At 35.2% G+C, this 12,078-nt stretch overlaps 1 protein-coding gene across 3 annotated transcripts in view; it reads left to right on the top strand.

Moving 5' to 3' along the window:
* Positions 1–12,078, top strand: part of ZNF638 (zinc finger protein 638) — a 61,566-nt gene that overhangs the window by 12,336 nt on the left and 37,152 nt on the right. For all 3 annotated transcript variants that reach the window (XM_070429438.1, XM_070429437.1, XM_070429439.1), the window contains 6 exons: positions 330–619; positions 1,803–2,080; positions 3,142–3,288; positions 4,557–4,679; positions 10,810–10,859; positions 11,074–11,126. In XM_070429438.1, coding sequence (XP_070285539.1) covers positions 330–619; positions 1,803–2,080; positions 3,142–3,288; positions 4,557–4,679; positions 10,810–10,859; positions 11,074–11,126 — 941 coding nt within the window. The remainder of the gene's footprint in view (positions 1–329; positions 620–1,802; positions 2,081–3,141; positions 3,289–4,556; positions 4,680–10,809; positions 10,860–11,073; positions 11,127–12,078) is intronic.

The following is a 12,078-nucleotide window of genomic DNA, read 5'->3' on the forward strand; positions in this document are numbered from 1 at the left end:
TGTCGTAATTTTTTTATATAACTTAATACTTTTCAAACATATTTGTATATAATAGTGATACAGGAAAAGCCCAAGAAATTGATGATGATATTCTTCTGTAAATTAGCAAAACAGAGGTATCCAAGCAATTAGAGGGCTGGACATCTGTTCTGATTATTCCTTATTTGTCTCAAGGATAAATCATATCATAACAAACAAGTTTCTGTTTTTAATAAATACCAGAGTTTGGTATTATTAGTAGTCTGTTTTTAAGAATATACTTCTGTCACTTAAATAGCTTAAATTTACATTAAATTGCTGAATTTGTGTGTCTCTTTTGTATTTTGTAGAAATGAAGGCAACAGAAAAGAAAATGAAACTCCAAGAAGACGTTCTCATTCCCTCAGTCCTAGACATTCTAGGAGATCAAGCTCAAGTCACAGATTCCATCGATCTCGAAGCCCACGTTATATGTATAAACCAAGAAGTCGAAGTCCAAGAATTTGCCATCGTTACATTTCTAGATATAGATCCAGGTCCCGTTCACCATATCGAATGAGAAATCCATTTAGAGGTAGTCCAAAAAGCTATCGATCAGTTAGCCCTGAAAGGATATCAAGGAGATCAGTGAGATCATCAGGTACACTTATGATCATGAATAAGTTTACTTACTTTGACTATTTTTTTAGGCTTTTCATTTGTTTGAATTTCTATATTTGTATATTTTTAATAAGTTTGAAAGTGGTGATTTTCGTATTATTAGGATTTAACAAAAGTTGACATTTGAGCTATTTGCCTTAGCTCTTTTTAAACTTTTTAAGAAATGAAATATTTTCTTTTATTAAATTTTAGAATTTCTATATGAAATCTGACCCACATCTCAACCTAGTTTATTTTTCTTCCCTTTATTAACTATTAGAAGAAATATGCAGGAGTGTATATATCCACCCAACATCGATTTTTAAAACCAAGGATATACAAACATCTTGCCATAATAATTGATTATAGACTTATTTTCTGTGAATTAATTTAAAAGTTTTTTGAAATTATTCATGTTTTCAACTTGGTGTTAATAATTACTGGTTTAGTGATCTTTACAGAAATAGCTCATATATATAATATAATATAATATATATATATATATATATATATATATATATATATATATATATATATATTCCTGGAGGTCTTTTCAGAGATCTGTGAAGTATCCCCTTTTTCAATTAACTACATGTCTGTGTGACATGTAGTTTCTGTATATATTTCGGCCAGAATAATGTATCCAGCAGAATGCATGCAAAAGCAGATATGAGAATTTAGAGGTTTTCTCTTGAGCCCAACGTTAAAATGTTTGGGAAAATGTACAACAGTGCTACTCATCTAATTTTTGTTTTGGCAATTCTAGTGTTTCATAAAAATTTGTTATTTATGTTAACACAGGAGTTTATTATTAAATAAATAAGTGTTTTAAAAATCTTATTTTAATTTCTTTTAAGGTAAATATTGATAACACAAACAAAAAACTTTTTGTAGTCCTTATGTTTTAGAGTGTAGAGGAATGCAGAAAACAAAAGTTTGAGGACCACTGATGTAATAGAAGCTCACTGAATAAAGAAAGTTCATGTAAAAGCCTTTTGAGTGAAGAGTTAAAGACTAGGAATTTTTTGTGCCTATATGCTCTCTGTTTGGCTTGACAATGGCTCTATGTGATAAATATTTGGACAGTTGAGGGATTAGTCTTTTTTTTAATATATATAATGTGATGAAATGGTTCTACCCTACATTCTTTTTAACTAAAGTAGTACTTATATCCCTTTTACTAGATAGAAAAAGAGCATTAGAAGATGTAGCACAACGCTCAGGGCATGTGCCAGAATCTAATAAAGAGAAGCATTTTGAAGCAGTTGATAAAGGACAGTTACCAGCACAAAAGGCTAAAACTGGAAGTGGATCAAAGTCATCAGTTAAATCTGTAAGCTCTACAAAGAATGATTCAAATTTAGGAGGACATTCTACTCGTCACAAATCAAAGAATCTTGAAGATGCCACCTTATCAGAATGTAAACAGATGTCTGATAAAGCTGTTTCTGTCCAGCGTAAGGTCAGTAGTTCTTTAATTTATTATAGTGCAAGTGTGTGCATACATTTACAGTACTATTATGACAAAGAGAAAACAGAGTTGCCTGAAATTTTTTATTCTAATTTTCCAGAAGTTTGAAATCATGACTTGTTAAAATCTATTGGTATGGAATATTTTATTTGTTTTTCTTACGAACATAATAAAAGTCCAATAATTCAAAAGCTTATAGTTTACAAATCCTAGAGGGTTGGCACTTGATCTATTACAGGTGAGAACATTCTGGTGATTTGGTGTTTTTGGCTAGCCACATAAGTAGATCATGATGAATTTTGCTATCTTATTAGGAAAGTGAATGTAATCATCATCAGCATTAATATTTTTGTTATCTTTGTTAGTAAGCTATAGAGTGAGTCTCACCTGACCAGCATGGCTCGGTTGGTTGGAGCATTGTCCCAAAAGGTAGCGGGTTCAATTGCTGGCTATGCACAAACTGGTTTGAAGGCTCAATCCCTAATCGGGCTCTATTAAGATGTTAAGATATTAATTAACCAAAGAACATATATGCATGTATGCATAACCCATGGACACAGACAATAGTGTGGTGAAGGTCTGGGGAGGGATGCTGGTGTGGGGTGGAGGGAGTAATGGTGGGGGGAGGGAGCGTAACAATAAAGATAAATTTTTAAAAAAGATATTAAGACAATATTAAGATATTGTCAATTATTAGAACACAGTGAACCAAGCTGTAATTTCACTTCATTAATGTTGGACCATGCAGATTCATATAGAAAAAATTTTAATAGTTTTGGATCATTTCATAGGTCTTGCTTGTTATAAAATGTTTCTAAACAGAAAAGAGCATCTGTGATTGGTTACCTATAAACTCATTATTACTGTTGGGTTTGAGTGGAAAATACCATCTTTTTTTTAGCATTAAAAATTATTTTTACTTGTGCTAAAATATTTAGAAAAGACTTTAAAGAACTAAGATTAGCTGGTAGAAGAATTTATATTGGGAACTATTATTCTGTACTTTTTGCATAACTTGTCTTATTTTTAATTTTCTTTTATTCCCAAAATAGTCTCGGAAAGACCAACCTTTGTATTACGGTTCCGTTCTTCTTATATCTGAATTACCAGAAGATGGCTATACTGAAGAAGATATTAAAAAACTATTTCAGCCATTTGGAAAAATTAATGATGTCCTAATTGTTCCATATAGAAAAGAGGTGAGCCATTCAGTCTGTTGTGAAAATACATGAAAAGTTATTGCTTTAAGAAAATCATTGTTTGATCTTTTAGCTATTTTCACTACAACATAACATACATAAATTGTTAATTGAAAGTTATGTAAATATCTGTTTTCAAATTAACAAGGTCCCAGAGCACTGTTTAATATCCTTTAGGACAGGTTGGCACACTTGATCTATAAAGGGCTAGACAGTAAAATTTTAGACTTTGCATACCATAGAATTGCAACTACTCAACTCTGCCATTGTAGTACAAAAACATATATATTATCTATGATAATATATAAATGAATGAGCATGGCTGTATTAAAAAAAAAATTATAAAAACAAGTGGCAAGCCCAGGCCAGGTAGCTCAGTTGGTTGGAGCATTGTCCCCTACATCAAAAAATAAGGTGGTGGGTTGTTTCCAGTCAGGGCACATACCTAAGTTGTAGGTTTGATCCCCAGTTGGGGCACGAATGGGAGGCAACCAATCAATGTTTCTCTCACATTCTCACATCAGTTTTTCTCTTTGTCTCTTTTTCTCTTTCTCTACCTCCTTCCCCCTCTCTCTCAAATCAATAAACATATCCTTGGGTGAGGATTTCAAAACAAAAAACAGTTGGCAGGCCTTGGTTTGCCAACCATTGCTTTAGCATACCAGTAAGCTTATACTAAAACAAATGACTTTGTACAGTAAGTATTTTTTATATGTGGGTTGTATTCCTGTAATTCACATAATAAAGTTCATCAAACTAGCTAGGTGGCTCAGTTGGTTCGAGCATTGTCCCGTATACCAAAAGGTGGTGAGTTCAATTCCCCATCAGGGAACACACCTAGATTGTGGGTTCGATGCCTGGTCGGCACATGTGAGAGAGCAATCAATCCATGTTTCTCTGTCTCCCTTTTCTTTCTCTAAACATATCCTCGGGTGAGGATTTTTAAAAAGTCAGATTTAAAGCAGCTAGACCAGATTGTGCCTTATGATTGATTTTTTAATTGAGCCCTGTCTTCCCATTTCTCATTGTTCTATGAGCCTAAAATGGAAGGCTATTTCCCTCTTCTTATTTTTGTAATGATATAAGGTTAAAGGTCCATTTCATGTGTGAAAACATCCTGAAGATCAATCTACACTTGAGCAAAAAAAAAAAGGGGGTAAAATCAAGACTAGAGGTTATTTCATAGTTTTATGTTCCACAAAATAGTATTAAGTCATGCAAAGAATTTTAAGTTAGATTCTTTTTACTAATGATATATTTTCTTTTAGGCTTACTTGAAAATGGAATTTAAGGAGGCAGTCACTGCAGTCATGAAGTATATTGAAACAACACCTCTTTTGGTAAATGGGAAAAATGTGAAAGTATGTGTTCCAGGAAGGAAAAAAGCACAGGTAAACTGGATTTAGACCCATTTCATTATTGTTTAAGTTTATTGTTTTAAGTTTCATTATTGTATTAGTTTTAAGGTTTTTTGTTTTTGCTTAAGTTTGGCACATACAGAAAAATGCATAAAGCAAATGTTTACGTAACAGATTGTATGCATATAGATTCAAATATACTGAAATCAATAACTTTTTAATATGTGCATATATAATTATGTTTTGCTGAAAGATTGGTGTATGTTATGAGAAATATGTCACTAGGTGATTTCATCATTTTAGTAACATCACAGTGCACTTACTAGTACACAAACCTAGATGGTACATCCTGCTACACATCTAGGCTATATGGGATAGCCTATTGCTCCTGGACTACAAACCTGTACAGCATGTTACTGTACTGAATACTGCAGGCAATTATAACACAATGATAAATATTTGTGTGTCTAAACATATCTGTATATTAAAAAGGTATAGTAAAAATTCAGTATAAGAGATAAAAAATGGTTCATCTGTATAGGGCACTTTTATAGAACTGGAAGTTGCTCAGGATTAATCTGAGTGGTGAGTGAATGTGAAGGCTTAGGACATTACTGTATATTACTGTAGACTTTATAAATACTGTACATGCAGGCTACACTATAAAATATTTTTCTTCAATAATAAATTAACCTTACTGTAACATTTTTACTTTATAACCTTTTGAATTTTTTTAAACTTTTGGACTCTTGTAATAACGCTTAGCTTCTTTTGGAATACCTCTGGAAGGACCTGCCTGAGGTTCTTCTTGAGGAGGTGTCTCTTTTTTCAGGAATATGTCAGGAATTTGATGGTTTGCTTGCTTGCTTTTTTTCATCATAGATTTGCTTGTAATCAGATAATGTACCATGAACATTCCTCTCTGTTAATGGAAACCTTTCAGTGTAGGGGTCCATGTTTTCAAACTTTTTAAGGAACTTGTTGAAATCTGCAAAAGCTTTTGTTAATCCATTCACTGTGAATTTTCTTGGGGTTCTTCTTGGGGACCATCATCATATATGTGGTTTGTTATTGATTGTTATGTGGTGCATGACTGTATAGTTTATAAACAGTATTTAATGGTGAGCAATAGAGGAGGAAATACTTAACAAAATTAGGAAATAATTCGTGAAACCTCTGCCTCGGTAACAAACCATAATATTGATAACATCTTGGAAGCCCCTTGCATACTTCTTGCAAATCCTTACAACCCTTCTTTCTGCCCAGAAGTAGCCCCTACCTTGATTTCTACCATAGTTGAGTTCAATTAACAGGTTATTTTTTGTTGTTATTTCACTGTTATTTTTAACAAATTTTATCGAAAAGGCCACATGTTGGAAAAAACATTGTAGTAATTTCCCAGACATAAATAAATATTACATACCTACAACTATAGTCTACATATTTAAATCCAGGAGTCACCGCTCATAAACAGTTTTTAGTGAATGATTAGCCACATCATGGGTAGTTGATTTGGTTGTCTGGCATGACTTTCTGCCACAGTTTTAACACGTGCCTAATTTGTTTTTCCCTGTTTATTTGAAAAGCTAATTTCATGTCTGTAAATTACCTTGTTTCAGACTGTTGTCACATTAGTCTATTTTTATGCCAGTGCTGTGTGATTTCACTTGTTAAAACTATAAAATTTATAATATTTGCCTATTTTTCTGGTAGAATCCTTTTTCTTTGTTCTTTATTTAAATTTATTTTGCTTAATCCTGAACATTCACTCCTATATATTAATTTTAGAATCAGTTTAAGTTCTCTGAAAAATTTTATTGGGAGGTTAATCAATACTTATTGAAATTGTATTGATGTTTTTATAATAATGATTTCTGTTAAAAAAAACATGGCTTACCTCTTCTGCAAATTTTCTGTTTTCCCCCCCCATAAAATTCTTGTACTTTTTGGAGGGGATGTTAAATTTATTTCTTTAATTTACTTGTATGTATTATGAGTATTCAAATTGCCATTAGAGAAAGGATTTTTTTTTAAGGAACTTCAATTTACTTTTTAAATATTATTTTTTATTGATTTTTTTTAGAGAGAGAGGAAGGGACAGGGATACGAGAGAGAAACATGTGCCCTGACTGGGAATTGAACAGGCAACCCCTTGGTTCCTGGTCAGTGCTCAACCACTGAGCCACATAAGCTGAGCTAGAGAAAGGATTTTTATTTCTCGTTTTCTATCAGAGTAGCCCTCATCCTAGTTCAGTGATGGCGAACCTATGACACGCGTGTCAGAGGTGACACGCAAACTCATTTTTTTGGTTGATTTTTCTTTGTTAAATGACATTTATATATCTAAAATAAATATCAAAAATATAAATCTTTGCTTTACTATGGTTGCAAAGATCAAAAAATTTCTATATGTGACACGGCACCAGAGTTAAGTTAGGGTTTTTCAAAATGCTGACACGACGAGCTCAAAAGGTTCGCCATCACTGTCCTAGTTTATACCTGCTACATGCCATCCATTTATTCCCATTGTCCTGATTCGAATAATAAATTATATGGTAATCCTAGTCATTACCAACTCTGTTATTTAAAATTTCTTTTATTTTCGACCAGGTTTATTTTTTTTTGTTTTATTTATTTATTTATTTTTACTTTTAATTAAATTTTTATTGTTCAGATTACATTTGTTCCTCTTCTCCACCCCCCCCACCCCCCATAACTCCCCTCCTTCCAGTTCCCGCCCCACCCTCTGCCCTCACTCCCCACCCACTGTCCTCATCCATAGGTGCACGATTTTTGTCCATTCTCTTCCCGAATCTCCCATTCCCCTTTCCCCCCCAAGAATAGTCAGTCCATTCCCTTTCTATGTCCCTGATTCATTATAATCACCAGTTCATTCTGTACATCAGATTATTTATTCACTTGATTCTTAGATTCACTTGTTGATAGATGCATGTTTGTTGTTCACAATTTGTATCTTTACCTTTTTCTTCTTCCTCTTCTTAAAGGATACCTTTCAGTATTTCGTGTAATACTGGTTTAGTGGTGATGAACTCCTTTAGCTTTTCCTTATCTGTGAAGCTCTTTATCTGACCTTCAATTCTGAATGATAGCTTTGCTGGATAAAGTAATCTTGGTTGTAGGTTCTTGGTATTCAGCACTTTGAATATTTCTTGCCATTCCCTTCTGGCCTGCAAAGTTTCTGTTGAGAAATGAGCTGACAGTCGTATGGGTATTCCCTTGTAGGTAATTGAGTCTCTTTCTCTTGCTGCTTTTAAGATTCTCTCTTTGTCTTTTGCTCTTGGCATTTTAATTATGATGTGTCTTGGTGTGGTCCTCTTTGGATTCTTTTTGTTTGGGGTTCTCTGCGCTTCTTGGACCTGTAAGTCCATTTCTTTCACCAGGTGGGGGAAGTTTTCTGCCATTATTTCTTCAAATAGATTTTCAATATCTTGCCCTCTCTCTTCTTCTGACATCCCTATAATTCGGATGTTGGTACGCTTGAAGTTGTCCCAGAGGCTCCTTACACTGTCTTCGTATTTTTGGATTCTTTTTTCATTTTGCTTTTCCGGTTGGGTGTTTTTTGCTTCTTCGTATTTCAAATCTTTGACTTGATTCTTTCGATCCTCTGGTCTGCTGTTGGGAGTCTATATAATATTCTTTATTTCAGTCAGTGTATGCTTAATTTCTAGTTGGTTCTTTATCACAACATTGAGGGTTTCACCAGTCTTCTTGAAGATCTCACTACATTTATCAGCGGCTTCTAGACAGTTCTTTAAAGACCTTAAAAATGTGGTTTTGAACTCTATATCCAGCAGTTTGCTTTCCTCCAATTCTGTCGTTTGTGTCCTGTTTCTTTGTCTTGGCATTTTTTATGCTTCGCTGTGTCGATAGAGTGCCTTTCTGTGCTAAGTGTCCCAATTACCTGAGGTAGACACTCTTGGTGCACCCCCTTGTGGGCTTTGTGCACGGTCTTGTTGTAATTAAGCCTTGATTGTTGTAGTTATCACTGGGAGGAATTGACCTCCAGGCCAATTGGCTGTGAGAATCAGCTGTGTCTGCAGTGGGAGAACTTCTGTGCTGGAGACACCCCTCTGGGGTAGACTTGCTTCGATGGGGCTTTGGTGCTCACTGAGTCTGCCCCCGGAGTGTGTCTTTTATGGTTCCACGGAGCTGCAAACTGGATGGTCCCACTCTGACCTCTGGGCTTCCTGGCTCCTGGATCTCTAGGGAGGTGCTAATCTAGCCTTTGCCTGAGGCTATCCAGCAAAAGCCTCCCTGCAGGGCTTGGGCGGGGCGGGTCCCACGGGATCAACAGGGCAGGGTTAGCAATTATGGCTGCTCTCAGTCTTGCCCTCAGAGACTCTGCTTCTCAGTGTCCCATTAATCGCTGCAAGCCCCTCTGAGAGAAAGTTGCCCTCAGGTTCCAACCGATGCCAGACAGTCCCGCTTCTCCCGTATGAGTCTGGGTCCCTAGAGACTCGCCCGGAACTGGAGCCCAGAGCCTGAGACTCCGTCCTGATTGAAAACGACAACCGCGCCCTCAGATGCCAGCCCCCTTCGCAATACCTCCACACCGCGCCTCTGAGTCTCGGCATGCCCCTCTCTCTCCTTCTAGCTGCAGAATTTCCACTCAGCCAGCCTTCCTGTGGTTCTGGATGATGTCCGTTCCGTCCTTCAGTTGTATCTTTGAAGTGGTTGTGCGAGGCAGCAATCTCCAGTGTTTACCTATGCCGCCATCCTGGCCTCCCAGTCTGCATGGCAGTCTTGCAAACTTGGAGACCCTTGAAATGTTTGGGTAACTTGTGACTTCCCTATACCTGGAGCCCCTCGGGACTGAAATTTTTAACTTATACAGAAGAAATCTGTAGTTTCAAATGTCTTTAAAAATGGAAAATAACCACTAGTAGAATAAAAAAATAGGAGGATGAATATCATCTAACTCATTGGGTTTAGGGAGGTGATTGGCATAAAATCCCATATAATGCAAAAGAAATGAAGTTCAGATCAATTTAACATATATTTACTGCATGTTCACTAATTGCCAAGTACAATTTTAGGCATTGGGGAGAGTAATAAGACAAAGTCTCTTGTCACCAAGTTTAACTTCAAGGGGTAGGGAGAGAAAGACTACAAGGAAACTAAGAATGTATACATATTATGCCTGTTAGCAGCAACTGCTGTGGAGAAAACAAAAAAGGGGGATAGAAGTGCTCTTGTTGGGGCATGAGGTACTGTGCAACTTTCAATAAGGTAGTTATGGAAGAGCAAACACCTGAAGGAGGTGAGGGAGCAAGCCAGTCTCTGGGTTAAGAGCATTCCAGATAGAACAGCAACTTCAAATGGCTTTTGAGATCCACACATATGCAGCTTGTTTGAGAAGGATAAAGGATGCTTGGGGTTGGAAGTAGAGAAGTATATGAAGAGGTTTGTGGTGATTTGGGGCTTGGGAGTGTGTGGACCGTGTGGTGTAAACTTACAAGCCGTTCTAAGTATTGGCTTTTCTTCTGATGTGATGAAAGGTCTTCAATGGCAAGATGTATACTTAGAATAGATTTGGGGGGTGGGTAAAACGGCAAGGGCAGAGACTGTTACAAGGTTATTGTAGACAAAGCAAAAGATGGATTGGATCAGCATGATAGTTATCTGAAATATCATAGTGCTATTGGAAATGTTTTAAAAGATAGTGATAAGATATAGATGAGTGTTAAAAGGTAGGATGTAAAATTATGTCATGTGATGACAGGTTGAAGAGAATCTTTTTCTTCTATCTGTAATTAGAGAAAGATAATATGCATTTACACTTCAGGGTAGGAAGATTTTTTTAATGCTTTTTAAAATTTTCTTATGCTTTTCTGTATTGTCTAAAGCAGTGATGGCTAACCTTTTGAGCTCGTCGTGTCAGCATTTTGAAAAACCCTAACTTAACTCTGGTGCCGTGTCACATATAGAAATTTTTTGATCTTTGCAACCACAGTAAAACAAAGATTTATATTTTTGATATTTACTTTATATATTTAAATGCCATTTAACAAAGAAAAATCAACCAAAAAAATGAGTTCGCGTGTTGTCACGCGTGTCATAGGTTCGCCATCACTGGTCTAAAGCTTTTTAGAACTGAGAAAGAAATTAAATTTTTTTTCTTCAAAATATTTTTCCTCCATAGAACAAAGAGGTGAAGGAAAAGACAGATTCAAAGAAAACATCTGCTTTAAAGTAAGTAATTTCTGTAATTTCATATAAGAATGAATGTGCATATGAATTGAAAATTTTCAATCTTACAAGTGAATTTTTAATGTTTTACCATTTTGGCTCTAGTTTAAATGAGACAGTGTTCAAATTGAATTATTTTAAACTTTTTTTAGATTTAAATTACATCTTTAGAAGTTTTAGAACTTAGAATTTGCTAAATTTTTCTTCTTTTAAATAGGAAAGATACAGATGCTTCCAAAGCTGTTGAAATTGTGAAGTCAGCTTCTGCTAGTAAGTTGTTACTTTCAATACTCCTTCGTCAAATGAGTATATTTTGTCATTTTACTAGAAACTTCTTGCAAGATGATGCTAGGAAAACATTATTGTGCTTTAGTAGTGGGGACCCAAACTGGCTCCTGTTTTAGGCTATTTACTATGTAGTTAAGGGACTTCTTCTGAAGTACCTATCACAGTTTTATAGTGAGTAGCTGTTTGCATTAGTTTCGCAATACCTCTCTTCATCCCCTTCCAATAAACCCACAAGACAAAACAAAGTATGTTAAGATTGCTTGTCTATCCCGCTTTGTTTTTGAAAGTAAAACAAAAAAGACAAAATGGAAATAAATATTGTATTCACATGGTAAAAGTTGTTTCTTTACACATAGGAGAGCACTTCAGGCCTTTTAGTGAAGGTGACTGTGGATGGCTTCTGGAGGGCAGTAAATTTTGACTAAAGTTTTAAATGTGAATGTGAAAAAAGATGACATACAGAGTCAGAAGGTTCTTCAGTTAGGAACAGAATAGAGGAATCACTTTATAGAATGCCTTGAAGATTCATGTTGGATATTTTAAAATTTGATCCATTAATATCGTAATCTTCCATTTCTATAACATTCTTGAAATGATAAAATTGATAGAGATAGAGAACAATAGATGAGTGGTTGTCAAGGGTTTGAGGGGAGGGAAGGAGGTGGCTGTTGCTAAAATGAGTAGTAGGAAAGATCCTTGTGATGAAACTGTTCTGTATATTGACTACTGGTCACAGTAATCACGCATATGATAAAATTTCATAAAACTAAATACACATTAGTGCATGTAAAATTGGGGAAATTTGAATAATGGTAGATTGTATCGATATCAGTTTCTTGTTTGTGACATTATGCTATAGTTATACAAAATATTACCATTAGGTGAAACTGGGTGAAGGTTATATGGAATCTCTCCCAGTATTTTTTTAAATTCC

This window comes from Myotis yumanensis, unplaced genomic scaffold (assembly GCF_028538775.1).
Source record: "Myotis yumanensis isolate MYYU_CA2020_CCGP unplaced genomic scaffold, mMyoYum1.0.hap1 SCAF_11, whole genome shotgun sequence".
Lineage (NCBI taxonomy): Eukaryota > Metazoa > Chordata > Mammalia > Chiroptera > Vespertilionidae > Myotis > Myotis yumanensis.